Genomic DNA, 27,075 nt, shown 5'->3' with positions numbered 1-27,075 from the left:
CGGCGTGGTGCCCCCCGCCATTCAAGATCTCGAGGCCCCGCCCCCCGCCCCCCTCAAGAGAGAATCACCGCGAGCGCGTGGGGGCGCGTGTGGAGTAGACGGGGGACAAAGCAGAGACGCGCATCTGTTGGCCTGTGGCATGGTGGAGGGGGGGGGGGCATCGACAGCTGTAGAGATCCATTAGCTGTCGATTGAGAGACTTTACGTTACGGGGCGGGGGGGGGGGGCAGTGCAGTCCGGGAGTGGGTGGGGGGGAGGCGAGAGGAGGCGAGACGTGCGACTCATCTCCTGATTATGAGACGTTCAGGAAAATAAAAATAAAAGGTATCCCCAAAACTGCGGGGTCGTTTAAGAGAAAAAAGTGGAGTTCTACCTATACCGAGGAGAATGCGGTAATGAGTAAAGACGTCACCCAGAAGATGCTTCTGAACTCAAAGATTCAAACACGTCTTCAGTAAAAACAATATATTGTTCGGATTATGCGACGCACCCTCAACTTTTGCTCTAAATTATCCCGGGGATCCAGAAAATGCGGAGCTAAAGACGGAGAGTAGAGTGAGATGAGAGGGGAGAGGCAGGAGAGTGCGTGGAGGGGAGTAGAGTGAGATGAGAGGGGGGAGGCTAGAGAGTGCGTGGAGGGGAGTAGAGTGAGATGAGAGGGGAGAGGTAGGAGAGTGCGTGGAGGGGAGTAGAGTGAGATGAGAGGGGAGAGGTAGGAGAGTGCGTGGAGGGGAGTAGAGTGAGATGAGAGGGGAGAGGCAGGAGAGTGCGTGGAGGGGAGTAGAGTGAGATGAGAGGGGAGAGGCAGGAGAGTGCGTGGAGGGGAGTAGAGTGAGATGAGAGGGGAGAGGTAGGAGAGTGCGTGGAGGGGAGTAGAGTGAGATGAGAGGGGAGAGGCAGGAGAGTGCGTGGAGGGGAGTAGAGTGAGATGAGAGGGGAGAGGCAGGAGAGTGCGTGGAGGGGAGTAGAGTGAGATGAGAGGGGAGAGGTAGGAGCGTGCGTGGAGGGGAGTAGAGTGAGATGAGAGGGGAGAGGTAGGAGAGTGCGTAGAGGGGAGTAGAGTGAGATGAGAGGGGAGAGGTAGGAGAGTGCGTGGAGGGGAGTAGAGTGAGATGAGAGGGGAGAGGCAGGAGAGTGCGTGGAGGGGAGTAGAGTGAGATGAGAGGGGAGAGGCAGGAGAGTGCGTGGAGGGGAGTAGAGTGAGATGAGAGGGGAGAGGTAGGAGAGTGCGTGGAGGGGAGTAGAGTGAGATGAGAGAGGAGAGGCAGGAGAGTGCGTGGAGGGGAGTAGAGTGAGATGAGAGGGGGGAGGCAGGAGAGTGCGTGGAGGGGAGTAGAGTGAGATGAGAGGGGAGAGGTAGGAGAGTGCGTGGAGGGGAGTAGAGTGAGATGAGAGGGGAGAGGCAGGAGAGTGCGTGGAGGGGAGTAGAGTGAGATGAGAGGGGAGAGGCAGGAGAGTGCGTGGAGGGGAGTAGAGTGAGATGAGAGGGAAGAGGTAGGAGAGTGCGTGGAGGGGAGTAGAGTGAGATGAGAGGGGAGAGGCAGGAGAGTGCGTGGAGGGGAGTAGAGTGAGATGAGAGGGGAGAGGCAGGAGAGTGCGTGGAGGGGAGTAGAGTGAGATGAGAGGGGAGAGGTAGGAGAGTGCGTGGAGGGGAGTAGAGTGAGATGAGAGGGGAGAGGTAGGAGAGTGCGTAGAGGGGAGTAGAGTGAGATGAGAGGGGAGAGGTAGGAGAGTGCGTGGAGGGGAGTAGAGTGAGATGAGAGGGGAGAGGTCGGAGAGTGCGTGGAGGGGGGTAGAGTGAGATGAGAGGGGAGAGGTAGGAGAGTGCGTGGAGGGGGGTAGAGTGAGATGAGAGGGGAGAGGCAAGAGAGTGCGTGGAGGGGAGCAGAGAGATGAGAGGGAGAGGTAGGAGAGCGTGTGGATGGGAGTAGAGTGAGATGAAGGGGGAGAGGTAGGAGAGTGCGTGGAGGGGAGTAGAGTGAGATGAGAGGAGAGAGGCAAGAGAGTGCGTGGAGGGGAGCAGAGAGATGAGAGGGAGAGGTAGGAGAGCGTGTGGATGGGAGTAGAGTGAGATGAAGGGGGAGAGGTAGGAGAGTGCGTGGAGGGGAGTAGAGTGAGATGAGAGGGGAGAGGCAGGAGAGTGCGTGGAGGGGAGTAGAGTGAGATGAGAGGAGAGAGGCAGGAGAGTGCGTGGAGGGGAGTAGAGTGAGATGAGAGGGGAGAGGCAGGAGAGTGCGTGGAGGGGAGTAGAGTGAGATGAGAGGGGAGAGGTCGGAGAGTGCGTGGAGGGGAGTAGAGTGAGATGAGATGGGAGAGGTAGGAGAGTGCGTGGAGGGGGGTAGAGTGAGATGAGAGGGGAGAGGTGGGAGAGTGCGTAGAGGGGAGTAGAGTGAGATGAGAGGGGAGAGGTAGGAGAGTGCGTAGAGGGGAGTAGAGTGAGATGAGAGGTAGGAGAGTGCGTAGAGGGGAGTAGAGTGAGATGAGAGGCAGGAGAGTGCGTGGAGGGGAGTAGAGTGAGATGAGAGGGGGGGAGGCGGCAGGAGAGTGCGTGGAGGGGAGTAGAGTGAGATGAGAGGGGAGAGGTAGGAGAGTGCGTGGAGGGGAGTAGAGTGAGATGAGAGGGGAGAGGCAGGAGAGTGCGTGGAGGGGAGTAGAGTGAGATGAGAGGGGAGAGGCAGGAGAGTGCGTGGAGGGGAGTAGAGTGAGATGAGAGGGAAGAGGTAGGAGAGTGCGTGGAGGGGAGTAGAGTGAGATGAGAGGGGAGAGGCAGGAGAGTGCGTGGAGGGGAGTAGAGTGAGATGAGAGGGGAGAGGCAGGAGAGTGCGTGGAGGGGAGTAGAGTGAGATGAGAGGGGAGAGGCAGGAGAGTGCGTGGAGGGGAGTAGAGTGAGATGAGAGGGGAGAGGTAGGAGAGTGCGTGGAGGGGAGTAGAGTGAGATGAGAGGGGAGAGGTAGGAGAGTGCGTAGAGGGGAGTAGAGTGAGATGAGAGGGGAGAGGTAGGAGAGTGCGTGGAGGGGAGTAGAGTGAGATGAGAGGGGAGAGGTAGGAGAGTGCGTGGAGGGGGGTAGAGTGAGATGAGAGGGGAGAGGTAGGAGAGTGCGTGGAGGGGGGTAGAGTGAGATGAGAGGGGAGAGGCAAGAGAGTGCGTGGAGGGGAGCAGAGAGATGAGAGGGAGAGGTAGGAGAGCGTGTGGATGGGAGTAGAGTGAGATGAAGGGGGAGAGGTAGGAGAGTGCGTGGAGGGGAGTAGAGTGAGATGAGAGGAGAGAGGCAAGAGAGTGCGTGGAGGGGAGCAGAGAGATGAGAGGGAGAGGTAGGAGAGCGTGTGGATGGGAGTAGAGTGAGATGAAGGGGAGAGGTGGGAGAGTGCGTAGAGGGGAGTAGAGTGAGATGAGAGGGGAGAGGTAGGAGAGTGCGTAGAGGGGAGTAGAGTGAGATGAGAGGTAGGAGAGTGCGTAGAGGGGAGTAGAGTGAGATGAGAGGCAGGAGAGTGCGTGGAGGGGAGTAGAGTGAGATGAGAGGGGGGAGGCAGGAGAGTGCGTGGAGGGGAGTAGAGTGAGATGAGAGGGGAGAGGTAGGAGAGTGCGTGGAGGGGAGTAGAGTGAGATGAGAGGGGAGAGGCAGGAGAGTGCGTGGAGGGGAGTAGAGTGAGATGAGAGGGGAGAGGCAGGAGAGTGCGTGGAGGGGAGTAGAGTGAGATGAGAGGGAAGAGGTAGGAGAGTGCGTGGAGGGGAGTAGAGTGAGATGAGAGGGGAGAGGCAGGAGAGTGCGTGGAGGGGAGTAGAGTGAGATGAGAGGGGAGAGGCAGGAGAGTGCGTGGAGGGGAGTAGAGTGAGATGAGAGGGGAGAGGCAGGAGAGTGCGTGGAGGGGAGTAGAGTGAGATGAGAGGGGAGAGGTAGGAGAGTGCGTGGAGGGGAGTAGAGTGAGATGAGAGGGGAGAGGTAGGAGAGTGCGTAGAGGGGAGTAGAGTGAGATGAGAGGGGAGAGGTAGGAGAGTGCGTGGAGGGGAGTAGAGTGAGATGAGAGGGGAGAGGTAGGAGAGTGCGTGGAGGGGGGTAGAGTGAGATGAGAGGGGAGAGGTAGGAGAGTGCGTGGAGGGGGGTAGAGTGAGATGAGAGGGGAGAGGCAAGAGAGTGCGTGGAGGGGAGCAGAGAGAGGAGAGGGGGAGGGAGGAGGGCGTGCGGATGGGAGGAGAGTGAGATGAAGGGGGAGAGGTAGGAGAGTGCGCGGAGGGGAGTAGAGTGAGATGAGAGGAGAGAGGCAAGAGAGTGCGTGGAGGGGAGCAGAGAGATGAGAGGGAGAGGTAGGAGAGCGTGTGGATGGGAGTAGAGTGAGATGAAGGGGGAGAGGTAGGAGAGTGCGTGGAGGGGAGTAGAGTGAGATGAGAGGGGAGAGGCAGGAGAGTGCGTGGAGGGGAGTAGAGTGAGATGAGAGGAGAGAGGCAGGAGAGTGCGTGGAGGGGAGTAGAGTGAGATGAGAGGGGAGAGGCAGGAGAGTGCGTGGAGGGGAGTAGAGTGAGATGAGAGGGGAGAGGTCGGAGAGTGCGTGGAGGGGAGTAGAGTGAGATGAGAGGGGAGAGGTAGGAGAGTGCGTGGAGGGGGGTAGAGTGAGATGCGAGGGGAGAGGTGGGAGAGTGCGTAGAGGGGAGTAGAGTGAGATGAGAGGGGAGAGGTAGGAGAGTGCGTAGAGGGGAGTAGAGTGAGATGAGAGGTAGGAGAGTGCGTAGAGGGGAGTAGAGTGAGATGAGAGGTAGGAGAGTGCGTGGAGGGGAGTGGAGTGAGATGAGAGGGGAGAGGTAGGAGAGTGCGTGGAGGGGAGTAGAGTGAGGTGATAGGGGAGAGGTAGGAGAGTGCGTGGAGGGGAGTAGAGTGAGATGAAAGGGGGGAGGCAGGAGAGTGCGTGGAGGGGAGTAGAGTGAGATGAGAGGGGAGAGGTAGGAGAGTGCGTGGAGGGGGGTAGAGTGAGATGAGAGGGGAGAGGTAGGAGAGTGCGTAGAGGCGAGTGGAGTGAGATGAGAGGTAGGAGAGTGTGTGGAGGGGAGTGGAGATGAGAGGGGAGAGGTATGAGAGTGCGTAGAGGGGAGTGGAGTGAGATGAGAGGACGAAGCAGGAAGGGATGAGTCCATGGAGGACCTTGAGATTGATCTGGGACTGGATTTGGAGCCATCGGAGGGATCAGGAGTACTGGCGCTGGTGAGGAGTCTGCCAGCGTCATTGTGGATCACCTGGAGACTGGAGGTGAGGGTGACGAGGGAATTTCGGAGCCATAGGGCACGCAGATCATCACAATTAAGCGACGAACCATCACCAAACTGTCCAAGTACAACCGCGATTCGGGATTATTTTATGAGTATTACTATTAAGCGATAGAATATTGTCTGTTCCGGCCAACATCTAATTTTAATGACTAAGAAAATTTGAACTGGCAGAGATGAAGGGTTGCCGGCCTTCCATTCAAACCGCCCGTCATTTGCATTCTAAGACGAGCCAATTAAGCGCCGGAGCCTGTGTTAGGAGCCCAGCAAAAAATGAAACTCGCGTTTCGTAACGTGAGCGCCCTATTCATGACATGCAGAGCGCCCGCTTCGTCACCACTGCAATGCTCTGGGCGAGTGCGGCGAGAGGCACTGAGAGGCTGGCTTCGTGTTGAGAGCACCGAGAAGAGAACACGGTACAGCGCAAAGGCAAAGCTCCCCCTGCCGTGTGAACCTTCAACAGACTGTTGGGGCAAGTGCTGTTCGTGAGTAACTTATTTTAGCAGACGCAGCACACTAGGGGGTAGGTGGCCACCTAGTATATGTGGGGGCGGGGGGGGGCACCACACTTGGCCGCCTTTGTCTTCCCAGTACCGCGCACACACACGCTCTCACAGGCTGCTGGGGCAAGTGCTGTTCGCGAGAACCTATGAAAGTGCAGGAGGAGGTGGGTGCTGGCCGCCTTTGTCTCCCTGTTGCTGATGTACTTACACAACCAGTTAAGGCCGAGTCGACCTAGGGGAATGCCGCATGACTGGTTCAGATAATGTTCAGCCACTGTTATTGGTCGTGAGCGAGGAATCGATCTCATGTCGGCCGGGTAACGTAGCGCAGTGCGCCCGACCACTGCGCCACCACTCCCCACTCCATATATACCGCACTTGCCAAAACCCAAAGACAAAGGTCCCCCGTATAGCCTTAACAGACTTGTTGGGGAAAGTGCTGTTAGCGATCACCTATGAAGGCCAGAACGGCACACGAGGGGGTGGGTCACCAGGTTCGTAGCTCAGCGCACTAATCGCTACACTACCTGCTCCCCATACCACATATACCATACTTACCTACCACATACACGCGCACGTGTGTGTGTGTGCACTCATCATTCCCAGAATAATTGATCAAGTCGACAAGGTCCATCCGATGATTAAAGGCAAAACATTCTAACATCGTGGTATGTATCGATCGTAAAGTCATCTGTGAAATCCCATCTGAAATCTTAGTTAATGCTTGAATGTTTCTGTCTGCTTGACTGACACTCATTATGCATGCGTCTGTGTGTCTGTGCGTCTGTGCGTCTGTGGGTCTGTGTGTCTGTGCGTGTGCTGCGGTGGCGTAGTGGCTCGCATGCTTCGCTACGAACCCAGCGACCCGAGTTCCACTCACGGCCACCAACACCGGTGACGATTGTCAGAACCGGTCCTGGGGCCTCCCCCGTGTCGACTCGGTTCGAGTGCCTGGTGCGGTGAGAATAGGTCACGTGATCTGGCGGTGTCGGGTGGAGGAGGGTGTACGACACACGTGCAATCTGACACAAAATAATATACGCGAAAGTCAACACGTGGTCAACACAAACGGACATACGTGCAGCATGGCGAGGTATTGTCAAACAACAACAATCATGGCCGACAGCGCGTGGGGAAGCTCTCATCCAGCAGTGGATTGACACAATGCTGAACTTATTTACGGGCGCGTGTTTTTATATTGTGTATATATTGTGTATTTGTATCGTGTATATATTGTGTATATATTGTGTATTTGTATCGTGTATATATTGTGTATTTGTATTGTGTATATATTGTGTATTTGTATTGTGTATATATTGTGTATTTGTATTGTGTATATATTGTGTATTTGTATTGTGTATATATTGTGTATTTGTATTGTGTATATATTGTGTATTTGTATTGTGTATATATTGTGTATATCAGGGTCGAGACACCATCGTGGTCAAAGTTGCTGATGCCTCCACACCTCGTCACTGCACCTCCCCGCTACTTCTCCCCTCCACCAGATCCCACAGCCACGATCGGCCCTGACCACCACCGGCACCACCACCGGCACCACCATCACCACCACCACCACCGCCGGCACCACCATCAGCACCACCACCACCAACACCGCCATCAGCACCACCACCACCGCCGGCACCACCATCACCACCACCACCGCCGGCACCACCATCAGCACCACCACCACCGGCACCACCATCAGCACCACCACCACCGCCGGCACCACCATCACCACCACCACCGGCACCACCACCAGCACCACCATCACCACCACAACCAGCAGCACCACCAGCACCACCAGCACCGGCTGCTCTGAGCTATTTTTCCTCCCTCTGGTCGCCGGACTCGTTGAGACCACGCCAGTGGCGGTATCTGCAACCGGCCCTCTCCCATCCTGCCCGACCTCATCTCCACCACCCGCCTTTCCCACCCTCCAAGTTGCTTATTCTCCATCCTCCCGCCCTCTGCACCCGTCCCACCCAGCTCCGCCGTATTTCCTACAACACTTACCTGCCCCCACGTTCCCCTGCGGACTCCTGCATGGCTTCCCCCGACTCGCCACCGACACCCGAGCTCAAATGCCACGGGGACTTCACTTCGAGCTGTTCGGGTTAGGGCCCAGCTCTCTCCGGACACGCACAGTGAGAGAGAGCAGTGGCTCTCTCTCTCTCTCTCAGCCTCCAAACCCCTCCGCGTCGCACTCACGCTGAACTCCCCCCTTCTGTTCCACAGTGGTTTCCACAGCCCATCGACATCTTAACGGGCTAAAGCAGGGCCCGCTCTTGACCTCCTCCTACGAGACCCTACCCCGCCCCTCGTCCCCCCCCGGCATTACGGACATCACTGCCTCAGCACACCCAGTCCTCGTCCACCCCGACCTTCTGTCCTCCTACCGGGGGGGGGGAGGGGGGCTGAGACCGGCACGCGACACGCAGTAGCCGTTGTGGAGTCATTCAATGTACGACTGGCCACTGCATCTCAAGACGCTGAACCAGAGAAGAGGGGGGGGGGGAACATCCCCATCCAAAAAACGCTGAATGAATACGATGTTTTATTGACGTCGCTGCGTTGTTATTGGCGCACAAACAACAACAAATCAAGACATTCGTCAAAAAAAACAACAACGTGTGGCCTTAAAAAAAAATAACAACAAATATATTAAGGGTGACGTTTCGGGCAATGTCCCTTCTTCACGGCACATTAACAGAGGCGCCCAGGAGGGAGTCGTTGTGCACGGAGTCGTCGTCTGCGTCCTCTGAAGAAAGGCCACTGCTCGAAAGGAGCGGGCGCTTCTTTTTAAATCCTTTATATTAAGTTCACTTGCTTGCGTGCTTGCGTGCGTGCTTGCTTAGGACCGTGCAAATATTTCGGTCGTTTTTTAACCCACTTCCCGTGATCCAATCAAGCTGACATTTTGCACACAGACTCGTTGTGCTTGACAATTAATTTTCATGAAAAAATTTTCCCAAAATTTTACACTGTTTAGGGAATTTTTTTTAAATATTTAATTACCAATTGCTTAATTGTGGCAGACAATCATCTGACCCATAGGTGGCAGCCATCTCAAGCCAGAGGACGAGAGGACTCTAGCCGCCACGCATATAAAATATTTATAGTGAAAAACTTTGTTTTTACGGGTTAATTTTTTGTCTCCTGCATTCGTACGTACGTATGTGAGTTGAACTTCTTTCGCACCGTACGTCGCCAACCGTGCTAATCGGAAGCGCGAGAAGGACAACGAACTAAACACACACACACAAAGCAGTTCGAAAGGAATGCGTTTTCAATTCAGATGTAAGTGCGTGAAGATATCTCTTTCCTCTGCCTCTCAAGTTCAGTCTCAAGACGTTGCATTTCTTTCCTCCCTGCGGCTCTCTCTCTCTCTCTCGCTCGAGTGTCTCCATCCTCACTTCTATCAAAATGCTGCCACACATGCCACCCCCCACCCCCACATTATTGGACTGTGTATTTCTGCCCACGATCCCCTGCTCCAATTTTTTTTTAAACGCCAAGTTATTCATATCTCTCACACCCACGCGTGTGTTGCGTAACGTTTTCCAACATGCAACGGCCTTCGGACGAAATGAATTAGCAGTTGCGAAGGCTGCCACCAGGGCTAAATGCATGGACACGTTGGCAAACAAGCCTTGCTCGACTCTGCTCGAGTCTGCGAGTATTTGGGCAAAACCGTTCAAAAATGTGGACAGTTTTCACTCGGCCGAGTCCCGAATGGCAACAACAACTCTGTACAAAAGTGTCATTCGTGTTGTTCAATTGACTCTTATTTCTTGATTTGAAGCTTTCGTGACTGCAGGAATCCATACTCTTGATTCTTTCGGTAAAGTCACGTAGGTATATACAGTGAGGGAAACAAGTATTTGATCCCCTGCTGATTTTGTACGTTTGCCCACTGACGAAGAAATGATCAGTCTATAATTTTAATGGTAAGTTTATGTGAACAGTGAGAGACAGAATAACGACAACAAAATTCAGAAAAACGCATGTCAAAAATTGTATAAATTGATTTACATTTTAACGAGGGAAATAAGTATTTGACTCCCTCTCAATCAGAAAGATTTCTGGCTCCCAGGTGTCTTTTATACAGGTAACGAGCTGAGATTAGGAGCACTCTTAAAGGGAGTGCACCTAATCTCAGCTTGTTACTTGTATAAAAGACACCTGTTCACAGAAGCAATCAATCAATCAGATTCCAAACTCTGCCCCATGGCCAAGACCAAAGAGCTCTCCAAGGATGTCAGGGACAAGATTGTAGACCTGCACAAGGCTGGAATGGGCTACAAGACCATCGCCAAGCAGCTTGGTGAGAAGGTGATAACATATTCTTGGTTCTTTCGGTAAAGTCATGTAGAAGAACCAAGAATATGAATCCCTGCAGTCACGAATGCTTTATATCAAAGGTGATAACAGTTGGTGCGATTATTCGCAAATGGAAGAAACACAAAAGAACTGTCAATCTCCCTCGGCCTGGAGCTCCATGCAAGATCTTACCTCGTGGAGTTGCAATGATCATGAGAAGGGTGAGGAATCAGCCCAAAACTACACGTGAAGATCTTGTCAATGATCTCAAGGCAGCTGGGACCATAGACACCAAGAAAACAGTTGGTAACACACTACGCCGTGAATGACTGAAATCCTGCAGCGCCCGCAAGGTCCCCCTGCTCAAGAAAGCACATATACATGCCCGTCTAAAGTTTGCCAATGAACATCTGAATGATTCAGAGGACAACTGGGTGAAAGTGTTGTGGTCAGATGAGACCAAAATGGAGCTCTTTGGCATCAACTCAACTCGCCATGTTTGGAGGAGGAGGAATGCTGCCTATGACCCCAAGAACACCATCCTCACCGTCAAACATGGAGGTGGAAACATTATGCTTTGGGGGTGTTTTTCTGCTAAGGGGACAGGACAACTTCACCGCATCAAAGGGACGATGGGCGGGGTCATGTACCGTCAAAGCTTGGGTGAGAACCTCCTTCCCTCAGCCAGGGCATTGAAAATGGGTCGTGGATGGGTATTCCAGCATGACAATGACCCAAAAAACACGGCCAAGGCAACAAAGGAGTGGCTCAAGAAGAAGCACGTTAACGTCCTGGAGTGGCCTAGCCAGTCTCCAGACCTTAATCCCATAGAAAATATGTGGAGGGAGCTGAAGGTTCGAGTTGCCAAACATCAGCCTCGAAACCTTAATGATTTGGAGAAGATCTGCAAAGAGGAGTGGGACAAAATCCCTCCTGAGATGTGTGCAAACCTGGTGGCCAACTACAAGAAACGTCTGACCTCTGTGATTGCCAACACGGGTTTTGCCACCAAGTAATAAGTCATGTTTTTGCAGAGGGGTCAAATACTTATTTTCCTTATTAAAATGCTAATCAATTTATAACATTTTTGACATGCGTTTTTCTGGATTTTGTTGTTGTTATTCTGTCTCTCACTGTTCAAATAGACCTACCATTAAATTATAGACTGATCATTTATTTTTCAGTGGGCAAACGTACAAAATCAGCAGGGGATCAAATACTTTTTTCCCTCACTGTATATATTGTATTTAAAACCTACGTGACTTTAACGAAAGAACCAAGAGTATGACCCTTAATTCATTGCACGTGATGGAGGGCCATTGCCCGAAACGTCGCCGGTCATATTTGCTGTCGTTAAATGCCACGGTGTGGTTGACAAATTCGTTGAGATTTTTTTAATATTTATATTGCATTATATTTACGAGATTTATCGTGACTCCCCAACTAACGACTCAGAGGAACCACGAGGAGGAACCACGAACGAGCAGGGAAGGCAGCATCAGCCACGCAGTGACGAGCCGGCGCTACCAACAATCGCCCAAGCTCTGCGATCCCCTCTGTATGCTATGATGTTGTTATCAGTCAATCGATGAGTGTTTACACGTGGGAGGAAACTGACTCACGCAGAGAAGACTCACGCGTGCGAGGGGGCAATACTATATCCCATACTGTTGTAACAGATGGAGTCCACACATTGGTCTTCTCCGCGGTGTTGATGACAGGCCACGTGCAATGCCACCACTGCCCAGCAAATAAGCAGACGATATGCCTCGTTCCTGTAGATGTCCTTGCACGTAAAAAAATGCAATGTTTTATATATCTTATCAGCCATAAATTCAGCAGTGTCGGTTCAACACAGGTAAAACTCTGGACTGATTTTGACATGCAGTGTCTCATCAGCAGCGTCAGGCTCGCTTGAACCAATTCTGGTGAACTGTTATATGGTTAAAGGCAATGACAGCAGTGTGTGTGTGTGTGTGTTCGGTGTGTGATGTGCGTGTGTGTGTGTGTTCGGTGTGTGCGTGCTGTGTGATGTGTGTGTGTGATGTGTGTGTGTGGTGTGTGTGTGATGTGTGTGTGTGGTGTGTTGTGTGTGTTCTGTGTGTGTGTTCGGTGTGTGATGTGCGTGTGTGTGTGGCGTGTGTGTGTGGTGTGTGTGGTGTGTGTGTGTGTTGTGTGTGTGATGTGTGTTGTGTGTGTGATGTGTGTGTGTGTGGAATGAGTGTGTTGGGTGTTTTGTAAGGCAGAATGTGTATGTGAGTGTTGTGTGTGTGTTCGTGAGCATGAGTGTATTAAGTGTTGCTGTTGTTATGTGTTGGTTAATGGGAGTGTGTGCTTTTAGTATCCATGCTTGTTGTGTACGGGGGAATACGTGTGTGAATGTGTGTGTTTCCTTTGTTCTTGAGTGTGTGTTCCCTTTGTTGGTGAGTGTGTGTGTGTGTATGGGGGGGATGTGCGTGCTACCATCGTACCGCGTGGTTCTAATCTGCGTCTTCTCTCTGCATTCTGTGTGTGTACTGTGTGTAGCGTGTGTACTGTGTGTATTGTGTGTGTGTAGTCTGTGTGTAGTGTGTGTGTACTGTGTGTAGTGTGTGTGTAGTGTGTGTGTGTGTACTATGTGTATTGTGTGTGTGTGCGTACTGTGTGTGTAGTGTGTGTGTACTATGTGTATTGTGTGTGTGTGTGGTGTGTGTGTGAGGACTCTGTGTGTGTGGACTGTGTCTGTGTAGTGTCTGTGTAGTGTGTGGACTGTGTGTGTGTAGTGTGTGTGTACTATGTGTAGTGTGTGTGTACTGTGTCTGTGTAGTGTGTGTATTGTGTGTGTGGACTGTGTGTGTGTAGTGTGTGTGTACTATGTGTAGTGTGTGTGTGTACTACGTGTATTGTGTGTGTGGACTGTGTGTGTGGATTTTGTGTGTACTAAGTGTATTGTGTGTGTGGACTGTGTGTGTGTAGTGTGTGTGTACTATGTGTAGTGTGTGTGTGTACTACGTGTATTGTGTGTGTGGACTGTGTGTGTGGATTTTGTGTGTACTATGTGTAGTGTGTGTGATGTGTGTGTGTGTTCTGGATGTGTGATGTGTGTGTGTTCTGCGTGATGTATGTGTTATGTGTGTGATGTGCGTGTGTGTGATATGTGTGTGTTGTGTGTGTTCTGTTTGTGTGTGTTCTGTGTGTTCTGTGTATGAATTTGTGGCTCCAACCGTTCACGCACTCCACCTACCAATTGAGGCCACATCAGTTCAATTCCTGCCCATGATGGACACCATTGGCACACGCGGTAGCAGCAACACTCCTGGGTCTCCGCGAGATTGACGCACACTCTGCCTGGATCACGTGCCGAGCGTGTTGTGTGTAAACATCAGCACGGATTGCCGGGAAGACAAATACGACCGGGCGCAGCAGCAGCCATGCCACCGACTCGCCTGCGTACTCTAACCACCTTCACAGGTGGTGGTGTCTGTTGAGGCTATCCTTGTCCTGTGTGCGGGCCTCCCCTAGGTCGACTCAGCCTCAAATCAGTACCTGGTGCGATGTGCAAAAATCGCCACTGGGGAGACAAAGGCGGCCGGGTGTGGTACTGGCCACCCACTCTCTACCGCGCCAAGGCTTCATAGATGCTCGCATACAGCACTTGCACCAACGAGTCTGTTAAAGGCTATATGGGGGATCTTTGTCTTTTGTACGCACGTGTGTATGTGCGTGTGTGCGTGTCTATGAACATACGGCATCGCCTGTGTGTATGAACGCAGGATCTGGTGATGCTGCTGTTGCGTTGGCAGTGGTGCGCAAGCACAATAAACACTTTCGTGAATAACACCGTGTGTGGTTTAAAAAAAAAAAACTGGCAACGTTTTGGACAATGATCCTCCTTCATGGCACATACATCATCGTGTGTACGAGCGCCGGTTGCACGCGTGTTTGCGCGCGCGCGCACCTGTACGCATGCACGAGCACAGACACTCACACACACTGACACACACACAGACACACACACACACAGACACACACACAGACACACACAGGCACACACACAGACACACAAACACAGACATACACAAACACACACGCACACAGACGTGTGTTCACGCGTGCGTGTGTAGTGGAGTGGCAGTGGAAGAGCTGAATGTGGCAGGGAGCGAGTAGGGGAGGGATGCAACAGGCATACAACAATCAAACATCACCGGGCAATACGAATCCTAACCATCTCTGTCCCTCCGCACAAATATATCTTATAAACAAAAGTCTTCTCGACACATCCCATCAGCCAGCAGACGCTCTTTCTCTGGGGGCGCATCATTTCAGCAACGTTATTCGTTCAACAGCACGAGTCAAAACTCTGGACCGGCTTTGACACCCAGTCTCTCATCGGCAGCGCAGAGTAAGCCACGATTGCTCGGACCCCCCAAACCGGTGCACTGACAAGACACATACACAGATCATTGCCGGGCCGTCCTCAACGGATACTTGCTGGATGAATGAACGAACGAAAGCAATGAATGAATGGGCGCTGAGGTTATTATTATTATTTTTGCTTTACCGGTGTGGTTGCTCTGCCGAGAGCGTTCAGGCAGGAGCGACAGGAAGTCGAGGCAGCGGTCCTTGACGACAAATTCTTTGATGCAGAGCTCGGAGATGATGCTAATGGCCTTGCTGCACCTCTCCTCCTCTTCAGCGTGCGGCAAACCCGGCATCGCCCCTGCCCAGCGATCGGACTCCTCGCCTCCCTCTCCTCCTCCACCCCTTCGCCTCCGCGGCTCCGCACGACTCGTCGACGGCGCGTGGGCGTGCGAGGCGGACAGGGATTGAGAATAGCGGCGCGTGGATGTCGGGGTAGGGACGGGAGGGAGACGCGCGAGAGAGGGAGGGGGAGGAGGGAGGGAGGGAGGGGGAGGTGGGGGCACGGCAGAGGCACGGACAGAGAGCGCGCGCGAGGCAGAGACAGCGGTAGGGATGGACGGATGTGATGGATGGGAGCGCGACCGAACAGGGAGATGGAACGCGTCGTGTTGCCCCTGGCTGCGGGATAGGGACGGCTAGACGCGGGAGGGAGACAAATGTGGCTGAGCGTCACCCGGAGCCAGAGGCGAGCCGCGTGCGAGCCGCGTGCGAGTGCGCGCTGCTGGTCAATGGGAAGGGCGAGAGGCTGCGCGTCCGTCGAGGAGCTCGCAGACGCACCACGGCTCAGAGATCGATTCATCATCGAGTTATCGTGTCTCTGTGTGTGTGTCAGTGTGTGCGTCAGTGTGTGTGTGTGTGTGAGTGTTACTGTGTGTGTGTGTCAGTGTGTGTGTCACTGTGTGTGTGTCAGTGTGTGTGTCAGTGTGTGTGAGTGTCACTGTGTGTGTGTGTGTCAGTGTGTGAGTGTGTCAGTGTGCGTGAGTGTCAGTGTGAGTGTCAGTGTGTGTGTGTGTGTGTCAGTGTGTGTGAGTGTCACTGTGTGTGTGTCAGTGTGTGTGAGTGTCACTGTGTGTGAGTGTCACTGTGTGTGTGTCAGTGTGTGTGAGTGTCACTGTGTGTGTGTCAGTCGTGTGTGTGTCAGTGTGTGTGTGTCAATGTGTGTGAGTGTCACTGTGTGTGTGTCAGTGAGTGTGTCAGTGAGTGTGTCTTTGTGCGTGAGCCAAGCCCGGAGTTCGTTGTTCCCCGCTGTGTTACACACACGCGCACACGTGTTGCTATGTTACACACACACACATGTGTTGCTGTGTTACATACACACACGTGTAGCCGTGTTACACACACACACGTGTTGCCGTGTTACACACACACACGTGTTGCCGTGTTACACACGCGTTTCGTATTTATGTGTTACACACGTGTTGCGTATTTCTGTTACAAACGTGTGTGTGTGTGTTATACACACACGCGCGTGTTGCAGCGAGTGCGCGCGCGTGCGCACTCACGCACAATTGAAGATAAATATCTCCGGGGCGTTTAGCCTGATAAGCCTGAGTGCAGGTTACCTTAACGAGCAACCTATTACGGCCGATGGGTCACACGGGACTGGCGCGTGTGGCGTTGTTTGCATGGCAAGCAGTCAAGATCGAGTCAACCCGAGGGGAGGCCCAGATCAGGTTCGGACCCCACTCGCTACTGATATGATCCGTGACCGGGCAATGATCGTTGCCCAGCGCACGCACGCACGCACGTACACAAAGGAAATTATCCCCTGTGCAGCCTCTATAGACTGTGTGGGGGGGAGGGGGGTGGTATGTATCGTTAGCGTGCATCGAATCGGGCGCGCACGGCGAACAAGGGCTGGTCAGTAACGACGCGCGGCCGTCTTTGCAATCCCAGTTAATGCTCAGTCGACCTAGGGGAAGGCCGAGACCGGCTAAGGTAACACCCGCTGCTGATGTTCGTCGTGGCCGGGAATCGAACTTGGATGAAGAATTTGCGGCGCAGTGCGCTAGCCATTACCCCACCGCTCCCCCCTACACACACGCACAGCAATGCACGCACACACACCGCGATTCACACACACACACACTGAAGCTCACTCATTCACACAAAGTTGAGGGCCGCTCTCTCTCGGCGCCGCGCTCGCGCATGAATGAATGAATGAACGCAGCTGATGAATGAGCGCGCAACCGAATGAACCACGACACAGTTGCGTAGCGATTCAGAGGCAGACGTTAGCGCGTTCTCGCACGCGTGAGCGACTGCAACCTCGTCTGTTGCGATGTCTCTGGAGACCTGGAGGCTAGCTCACACGTGATCGAACTCTGCAAATAACCCCCCTCCCCTTCCACCCCCTCCGTCGCTACGAAATTTCTAACGCAAGCATCCTTGCGATGCCAGCAACAACATCCAGCCAACCCAGAATCATCTCTTCGCTTCGCTCATCCGCATCCTCTCCCCTCTCCTCCTCCTCCTCTCTCGCCACCTCCTTACTCTGCCACCACCTCTTTCCTCTCCATCCCCCTCTTCCTACCCCCCTCCCCTTGCCCCTTCGTAGCCCAATCATCTCTCCGAGGTCCTCACTTCACCTCAACGAGTTCTGAAGGAAGTGTTCGTCCTCAAAATATCTCCCTCTCGCCACGCGCGACACCCACGCACCGCATGCGTCAACAAAGCGTCGCGCCCCCCTCTCGGGCGAGAGCAGATGAAGAGGAGGAGAAGGAGGAGGAGGAGGGTCTACATTGGTGATTATATTCATATCGTGTTTGTCTAGCAGCCCACACGTTCTCTGGGCGTGTTCCTCAGTCACTCCATTCATCCAGCAGCCAGCCAGCCAGAAAACAACTTAAAAGCGATAGAGTACGTCACATCTCCTCCGGCACACGTGGCAGATGCCATCAGGCGGCTGTGAGACGCCTCGCCAATTGCAGCGAGTCGCGAAGCGCACCGCGCTCGCTGTGCGCACGCACGAGAACGGACGGGAGGCATCGGTGATTGGAGTTAAAGGCGCAGCCCTGCAAGTGCTTGCTGCACGTCACTGCTGACGGAACGAGCCTCCTCTCCCACACTGACCAGGCGTGTTGGAAGAGGGGTGCGAGTACCTCCCCCCCCCCCACACCGTACACGAACGGCCGATCGCCACACCGTGGCGTGCCCATTTACGCTGCTGCTGCTGCTGCTGGATGGACAGAGTTTTAGTTCATTCGAATTGTCGCACGCATGATGGACCCGCGTATGCAGTTACCCGGCTCTTTTACAAGGGAGATCCGTGGTGCGTGAACACAGCAGCAGCAACAACAACAAAGACGTGGGTGGTTGGATAGGCGTGTGGGGGGGGGGGTAGATTTGAGAAACTCGCCCCCATAGTTTAAACCGCGGCACCGGTAGACAGCATCGAAGCGGCGACCTCGAGGGTGGCGACTCCGGTGTGCAGGTAACCATTGCACCACGTGGTCTGTGAACAGCGGAGAACTGAGAACAGATCACGAAAAGCGAATCTGAGCGGAACTCCATCCGTCCCGTGTCTCCACGTGAAAAGAATTTAAATCCATCAGCCTTGCGGCTTTCCACACCATTAATGTCCAGCAGCTGCATTTGTTTTAAGCGAGTAAAACATCTCAGGGGCGCAGTCGGGACAGGGGGTGCCTTGCCCCTCCCCTCCTCCCTCCCTCCTGGTGGACAAAGCTACGATTTGGAGCCCCTTGACAACCACCACGAGATTTGTCTTCAACAATATGCAAGGGCGCTCCCACCTGACCGATTGCCGCACCCCCTGAGCTGATAATGTCGCCACTACGCCACTGCCGCGGCGGTTTTGACCTTCTGGGTCTCATCAGCGGTGCACAAGCACAACGAATAACAACACCCCACAACACATCCAGCAACAGCGCCGCGTGTGGCCTTGAAAGGACAAGCATGTAATAGACGACGTTTTAGGAACTGGCCCTTCTTCGTGGCACATTGGCGCGTTAAACGTTTCCTTTAAAGACGAGATTTGTTATTTAATCGTGAAACGTCCGCTGTTGGCTTGACCCGTTGTTATTGGCAAGATAACTCTGCACAGACTACGGGACTCAGTTCAACGCATAGAATAACACCGAACAAACTCAATTAGGCGGATGAAGGAGCACACGTCATGATGCAAACGTGCCCACGTGTGCAGACATCTCCGACTTGTTGCCTCTTATATAACCTGATGCTGCTGCTGCGGCAGAGAGAGAGAGAGGTGGGGGATGAATGGTGGGGGAGGGGGGGGTAGAGCGCGAAGCAGCTTCGTCACCACTGCGATGTCAGGATGCGCAGGGGGAATTTGCTCACCGCCACATTGACAATAGCCAGAGGTGGTGACGGTGGAATGTGGTGGTGAGGGAGGGAGGAGGGATGTGTAGCGGTGTTGGTGGTTGAGGAGGAGGGGGGTAGGAATGAAGTGATGACGGGGGAGATGAGGATAATGATGATGATGATTGATGGAGGAAACGTGAGGAGCAGGTAGCGATAGCGGAGGAAGAGGATGAAGAGGCATAGGGTTGCTGTCGTGTTGCGGTGGTGATGGTGGATCTGTAAACATCGCCACAGGAGAGACAAAGGCGGCCGGTCGTGGTGCGCACAACCACACCCTCGTGTGCCGTGCTAGCATTCATAGGTGCCGCTCACTAAGAGCACTTGCCCCCAAAGCAGCCAGGTCAGGCTATTCTGGGGATCTTTGTCTTTTGCTGGTGGTGGCACGAGGGGGGGGGGGTGAGGAGGGGAGGGGGCACTGTTATGACAACGGGGGCCGCGATGTCGCGTCTCGTTCTGACATTTACGCGCGGCTCCTGCCTCTGTCTCTGGGTGGCTTTAGAGTGACCGACAATTGTGCAAACAGCTCGCGGCGTGCGCCTTGTGCCCGCGTGCTGCTCAGGTCGCCTCGGGGCGGTGTGTGAACGCCAAGCAGCACTCGGGATACAAAGGCGGCCGAGCGTGGGGGTGCCGGACAAATCACCCGGCCCCCCTCCCCCATCTCCCCGCCTCCGTCGTCGTGTGTCAAGGGTCCTATGATTAAGACAATTAATACAAACAATAAATTAATCAAAAGACCAGTTGTTAGAGATGGGGGTCAGTGTTAGAGATGGGGGTCAGTGTTAGAGATGGGAGTCAGTGTTAGAGATGGGAGTCAGTGTTAGAGATGGGAGTCAGTGTTAGAGATGGGAGTCAGTGTTAGAGATGGGGGTCAGTGTTAGAGATGGGGGTCGTGTTAGAGATGGGAGTCAGTGTTAGAGATGGGAGTCAGTGTTAGAGATGGGGTCTGTGTTAGAGATGGGGGTCGTGTTAGAGATGGGAGTCAGTGTTAGAGATGGGGGTCAGTGTTAGAGATGGGAGTCAGTGTTCGTGATGCAGCGGCGGTGTGGTGGATTACAGGAGCACAGGGTGCAATGATACAGCATTAGAATGGATCGGAGTGATGTTGTACTCCAGTGATAGTGCCGTACGCCGAGAACTCCAAGCCACTGTAAGCCATCAATATGGTTCCGAAAGAAATATCGAGGGCGAGACGAAGTGGGCGCCACGGTGGCTATGAGATGTTCACTACCTCGCCTGGTATGCAGCAGGTCGTGGGTTCGATCCCGACCCTGACGCCTGCTGTCTCTCTCTCTCCCCGTGGTCGCGTGGATTTTTCTCCAGGACCTCTGGGTTTCCCCTCCACATTTAGAATCAACTTCACGCGTTCAGAATATTTGGCTGCAATACATTTCCACGTGACGAGCCACTCCGTTGAGCTCTCGTTTGCGATAGCCAAGTCGCTGCTGACTTAAAGCTACATCGCTCATTATACGTATAAAAAGGTGTAATATTTTAATTGTAGTGTATATCGTTGTGTGTTTTTATTGAAGCCGTGGTGTTAATGCGTTGCACAATGGAATTGAGTCCGGGTCGCGTGCAAGCTCGCAACAACGTCCACGTGCCTCCCAGCTGCAAACGCCTCCCGCGTGCTCCTCCTCCGCCTCGAGTCGCGCTCCCTCCGCGTGTCCCGGGGCGGCTCCGCTAATTGTGAAAAATCCCCTCTTCCCCTCCGCTGGGCTGGCACTCATCATTCAGGTGGGGGGCTGAGAGGGGGCTGGGGGGGGGGCGTGCGCTCCACACGCCGCTTCATAATTTCCATTCATTAACCCGTGCCATCGATCCCGCCTCACCGACACGTGTTAGAGCTCGTGTGCTGCTCGCTGCTGCTGCTGCTGCTGCACGCTCGCTGCTGATACACGCTCGCTGCTGATGCTGCTGCTGCACGCTCGCTGCTGATGCTGCTGCTGCACGCTCGCTGCTGATGCTGCTGCTGCACGCTCGCTGCTGATGCTGCTGCACACTCGCTGCTGATGCTGCACGCTCGCTGCTGCTGCTGCACGCTCGCTGCTGCTGCTGCACGCTCGCTGCTGCTGCTGTTGCTGCACGCTCGCTGCTGCTGCTGCACGCTCGCTGCTGCTGCTGCACGCTCGCTGCTGCTGCTGCTGCTGATGATGCTGCTGCACGCTCGTTGTTACTGCTGCTGCTCGCGCGTTTCTTCATCTGTTGTTTATTTATTTCGCTTTCGTTTTATGGTCGAGTTTGCTGCCTTACATTGCCCATAGACTAACATTGCCCATCCACTGGCATTGCCCACAGACTAACAATGCTCATAGACTGGCATTGCCTATTGACAAGCATTGCACATAGACTAACATTGCCCATATACTATCATTGTCCATTGGCTAATATTGCCCATCGACTAGCATTGCCCATTGCCTGTAGCATTGCCCATAGACTCGTGTTGCCAGGTTTTACGTTTCAGTTTTCAGTTTCATTTATTAGGTAGAACCCTGTGGGGGGCAGCGGGGAGGCGAGGGGGCGGGGTGCCTCAGCCCATCACCCCTCCCTGCGGGGTCGATACATGACAAAAATACCAATTTGTGGTGGAAGTCAAAGGTGGTTGTCCTCTTGGTAGAGAGAGGATGTAGAGGCTTGTGGTCCAGCTCACTCCCAAGCGTCTCACAACTCGCCCCAATCCACCAATACCAATCATCCACCATCGATTCCCAGCCACGGCTCACATCAGTGGCGAGGGATATTGTTTTAACTATCCTTTGTACTGCCCTCCCTCCCCATCCTCCCCCTTCATCGCTCACACCGACCAGCGTGGTGAAGTATGATCAACCCCCCCCCCCCCCAGCGAGCAACGCGGCGTGGGGACGTTTTCATCCAGCAGTGGATTGGCGACCGTCTGTCAACGAACGAACTGGTGCACGTGGAAAGCCGGGCACTGATAATGCTTACTCTGCTCTGTGAATGAACACCGCTGTGTGGCCTTGAGAGAGAACAAGTATAATCGGCGACGTTTCGGGCAATGGCCCTTCCTTCCGCATATCACACATACAGAGGCCGGAGAGACGATGAGTAACATCATGGGGTGAGTGGGGGGGGGGCTGATGAACATTCCATAAAAAACGTCTTCTGATTATTTTATTTTCTTCTGGTGACCAGCTTTGTTTTTAATTTAGGGATATGAATAGTTGCACTACTCGTAGCGATAACTCGGAAGGCAGTCTCACATTCTTCTACTCTCTCGCTCTCTCTCTCTCTGCGTCTCTCTCCCTCGCTGGGAAGAAAGTTCGTGAATGGAGCCGAGTGCGAGGAATCTTGAATGAGTTTGCGCTCTCAGCTCTCGCTCGCTCTCTCTCTCTCTCTGGTGGTGGTGGCGGCGGTGGTGGCTACGCTGCACGCGGACTGCCTGTCAGCAAGGGCCATGGGGGCAGCAGCGAGAGGTTGGCTGGCTCACACAAAGATGTTGGGAAACTCCCTTCCCTGGCTCGCCAGGAGGAAGCGGGATATCAAGGCGGACTAATCGTCATCCGTTTGCGATTTCCCACGATAAGCAGTGATCGTTCGATGGTAGCAGCGCAACTCTGCACGATTTACGCAGGGACGGAATACGCGTGGTGGTGTTGGTAGTGGAGCGGTGGCTCAGTGGTTAGCGCGTCACGCCGTGAGCCCGGGTTACCCGAGGCCGATGCCCGGAACACGGCCGACGTCAGTGGCGAGTGATATCGGAACCGGTGGTGGCCGTGAGCAGCAGTCCCACCTCTCATCGCCACCAGCAAGCCCGCGCCGAATCGCGATGCATTCACCACCTCCACCTCCCGCCCGCATACCGAACCGTAACGAATACTGCGTGATAGGGCCTTCATCCAGCAGTAGATGAAGCAGGAATCATGTAAATCATGAGCGTGTGTGTGTGTGTACGCTTTGACCTTCAGCCGATGAAACGAAACAGTCGGAAAGAACCCCCCTTCCCCCCAAAAAATGGGTTTTACAACCGTGACCCCCAAATCGTTTTTTAAGCTAAACGCGCAGCCCCGCAATTCTCGTTCGAGCCACTGCTGGCGCTAGAGGCATCGGCGAGACGGCGCCCTGAGAGAACCCATCTCCAGTGGCAGGGAGAGAGAAAGTGCTGGAGAATACCCAGATTTGACGCCAGCGCACGTTCAGTGGAGAGAGGTGGGAGTTGGGGAGGGGGGGCTGGCTGAGGGAATCTACAAATCGTTGCCCATTGTCTTCAACTGCCGCGCCAGGGAGATCGAACCGGCTTGTGTGCTGTCCGTTGTGCTGACCGCTGCAACCACGGCAGCTCTCTATTTATGTTGTATTGTATAGTGGGGGGGGGGTATACATAATTAAAGACAGACACCTGTGCGATCAGTCAAACCGTCCTGAGCGAGAGAATTAAACCAATTTAAAGCAAAGGACGTTGCTGATGGCAGTGGTGGTGATTAAAGCGCAGCAGGTGGGGACCTCGTGGTGAGGGGGGAGGGGGAGATGGAGGGTTTGGAGGATGAGGATGGATTAGGCAGGGCGAATGGTAGACTAACACGGGGTGAAACGATGCGTTGCTTCGTCGCATTATAACAATGCAAAATGTTACATATGGATTTTAAGGTAGCAATACAAGATAAACATTTTTAAAAATAAATTACAGCTCCCGTTGTCACTCCACTGCTGAATGAAGCCGACAAAAGTAAGACACGTGCACACACGCATTGCCTTTCATTGCCATGATTACCAACGACAAAGCGTGCGCGTGTCGCGAGCCGATCTCACCAACAATAATCGATTGATCAATGCGGTACATCCTTATCCCCCACCCTCGTGGGCTCTCGCCGGCGAATTGACTTTTAAAATCGCTCCTGCATCCACCCCCCTCCCCCCCCCCATGTCCGCCACGCGTGGAGCCAATTGAGTGATTGTGAATGGCTCATGTGTTTACGAGCGCTGTTAAATTGCCGGGGCTGGCAACAGCTGTCTCCGACAAACAGCGCCTCCGGCCACGGCGCGGCACTGCCACGGCTCCCCACTGCGACGCCGACGCGGCTGTGCGACAGGTCGTGGGCCGGTTCGGGTCCGCTTCGACGGAAAAGGCTAAACGCAACGCAGAGGGGAACACGCTGAAGACAGACGCGCCAGAGACGCAGAGAGAGAGATGCAGAGACGCGTGCGGAGATGCGGAGTCAATCACAAAGATCCCCCGTATGGCTTGTGACAAGCTGTTGTGGCAAGCTGTTGTGGCAAGCTGTTGTGGCAAGCAGCGTTAGCGAGCGCCTATTAAGGCCAGCATGGCACGCACAACGGCGGTGTAATAGACGGCACCATACCCGGCCACCTTTTTATCCCCAGTCATGACGTTGACAAACACACCGCACACCAGGTAGTCATTTAATGCTGAGTGGACCTGTGGGTGGTCCAGCACCAGGTTCAGGAAAATTTGTCGCCGATGTTAGCCGTAGCCGAGATTCGAACTCGCGCCCTTAGAATGGAGCTTGGTTTAGAGGATAACCCCGATTGTTCCTAAATCATTATTTGAAAGGCTGTCTGTACCCTCCCCCCCCCACACGCCCACCTGCTCCCCTTCCCCCTCGTCCATGACATTTTAATAAGATCCCATGGGAAGAGACCTCGAGTGGTGCAATGGACTTGCGATACTCAAACAAAAATAGCGATTTATATATTTTTTCTTAACATTTTATTGGCGTTTATTTTTTTGTAATGCCTCGGTTTTCTTGCAGATCGTCCTCTCCGTCTGCGTCATTTTCACAAACGTCGCCCGCAGTGAGCAGTGTACAACCGCGTGACGGAAAACTCCCCCTAATTGTGTCTATACACTGCATACCAGGGACGTGCGGTCAGGAGAGGCAGAGGAGGCAGAGCCTCGCCTGTCATACTCAAATGAAAATAGCTGTTACGAAAAGTAAAAAAAGAAATCTATCAAATAAAATGTAATATTAAGATTTTCCACTGATCTGTGTTATGTCATTTCTGTACGATTTCAATCATTTTATAGTCAAATTCGCCAAATTTGCGGAGCTCCGCTCCAAATACAGGAAAGACCAGAGGTGAGGCAGAGACGAGCTCAGCCTCCCCTCTGATTGCGCAACCCCTCAGTAACTGGATGGAGCGCGGCCAATAAGCGCGTGCCTGTTACTATCTCAGTATGTCACCAATGCAATGTTTGTAGACCCCTTCATTTCATGTCCTCGCCTTCCATACTCCAGGTAACTTATTTCACGTGTGTGTATAAAGATATTTATGCTCGCCGATCTCGTCATGAAACTGCAATAAAAAAAAGCACCAGGGGAGGCAGCTGTCACATCTGCCTCACTGAGGGGGACGTGTCTAACACGCCCCGCTCAGTGAGGACACACCCCCTCCGTGAGGCCACGCCCCCCTCAGTGTGTGAATCTGGCTCTGACACGAGCCAGTGCCTCCCCAGCCATTGACCTCACCGCTCGTCACTGCTGCATGCCCGTGACACTCACTTTAGTCCAGGGTTTCCCAAACTCCAGTTCTCGTGGGCCCCTTCCACCACCACCACTCTTCGTCTTTCCGCGATTACCAATGTACACCTCCCCATTCCATTAAACAAATTAACTCGTTGCACGCTGCGCGCGCCCGATAATTGTTAAGCAGTGTCCCACGTGACGCGCTAAGCAGTAATCGAGCTGATTCAATTTAAGTACGAGATCTCAGTGTGTGCGTGTGTACACGTGTGTGCGTGTGTACACACGCACATTGATCGCAAAGCCCATTCTACTGATCACCAGGCCCCGCCCACTGATCACAAGGCCCCTGTTCCTTTGCCCCTCAATCACAAGTCCAGCAAGAGGCCCTAAAAGTTTAAATCGAAAAAAGTCTTCATCGACCCCTGTGAAAGTGAATAGCGAACCTATTATTGAACCCACTCTGAGAGTGAATGGATATTAGTGGTGGGTGGCACAATAATCCAGGGGATTTGTAGAATTCGCCCTCTCTCCTGTTCCATCAATCAAACTGATCTCTCTAATCCCAATCTCCGAGCGCGTTCGTTTGGCTCACTCAATGGGGGAGGGGGGGGGGGGAAGAGATGGGGGGGGGCTGCTAGGGGGTGTCTAGGCCTGTGGGGGGGTTAGAGGGGTAGTGACGTTGCCAAACGGACTCTGAAATCTCAGGGTAATTGTTGAAGAGCGTTGCGTCGAGCCAGGACCCATCTCTAACAGAAAGGGCCATTGCGGATACACATCTGGCAATGCACCGGCATTGCCCAAAGCGAGCCTGACTCTGCTGGTGAGACAATGGATATTGAAACCGCTCCAGAGACGGAATGTGAAATACAATACAAACGAGACAGTGGTTTTGCGCACGGTGCCATAGAACCCCGACCACCTGAGTTCGATTCTCGCTCACGATCAACACCACGGCCCGGAATCTCGCCTAGGTCATCTCAGCCTCAAATGAGTATCTGGTACGGTGTGTGGTAAACATCGCCCCTGGAGAGACAAAGGCGGCCGGGCGTGGTGATGGCCACCAACCCCCTCGCGTGCCGTGACGGTCTTCATGTGTGCTACTCGCTATCAGCACTTGTCCCAACAGGCTGTTAGGGCTACACGGGGGATCTTTGTTTTTGGCAGCGAGATGAATTTTGAGCGAGGAGCAATTGTGTGGGGAGCGGTGGCGCAGTGGTTAGCGCACTGCATTACGAGCCCGCACCGACCAAGGGAGTTCGATTACCGCCCACGGCCAACACCAGTGACGAATATCTGAACCAGGTTCCTGCCCCCCTCACCTCCCCCCTAGGTCGACTCAGCCGTAAAATTTGTGCGTCGCCCATCATACGCACCGATTGCTTGCTGAGCGACTCTTGACACGACTGGAATCGCAGGAGTTTATCAGCGATGTGGGGGGGGGGGGGGGGACCGCGAGGCGTGGGCGAGAGAGGGGAGCGAGGGACGGCTGGGCAGACTAAATGGAAGTACAGAGATGGAGCGAAGCATCGGCCTGCGGGAACGAGCCGACACTGCAATCCTAATTATTCACCACCCACATCCCCCCCTCCATCCTCCTCCCAACTCCACCCACCCCCTCCGCTCTGGCGCGAGCTCACGACTCTGCTCCCCGCACTCGCCCCCGCAGGAGGAGGAGGAGGAGAAGAGATTGTGCCGAGAGCACGAAACAGCCCAGAGAGGGGGGAGGAGGAGGAGGGAAGGGGGAGAAGGCGCGATCGATCCCGGACGGCAGCTCAGAAGGACGGACTGAGCCACGGGCAGATCTCGTGAACTC

At 53.8% G+C, this 27,075-nt stretch overlaps 1 protein-coding gene across 2 annotated transcripts in view; it reads right to left on the bottom strand.

Annotated features, from left to right (window-relative positions):
• LOC133351417 (synaptotagmin-10-like) overlaps nucleotides 1-14,864 on the bottom strand; it is a 52,270-nt gene extending 37,406 nt beyond the window's left edge. For both annotated transcript variants that reach the window (XM_061566614.1, XM_061566613.1), the window contains exon 1: nucleotides 14,621-14,864. In XM_061566614.1, the coding sequence (XP_061422598.1) occupies nucleotides 14,621-14,774 (154 nt within the window). In that variant the 5' untranslated portion in view covers nucleotides 14,775-14,864. The remainder of the gene's footprint in view (nucleotides 1-14,620) is intronic.
• Nucleotides 14,865-27,075: the final 12,211 nt, after the last annotated feature.

The sequence above is a fragment of the Lethenteron reissneri genome, chromosome 37 (assembly GCF_015708825.2).
Source record: "Lethenteron reissneri isolate LAM-NWPU_2019-01 chromosome 37, ASM1570882v1, whole genome shotgun sequence".
NCBI classification, from domain to species: domain Eukaryota; kingdom Metazoa; phylum Chordata; class Hyperoartia; order Petromyzontiformes; family Petromyzontidae; genus Lethenteron; species Lethenteron reissneri.
This window is presented reverse-complemented; position numbering and strand designations above follow the sequence as displayed.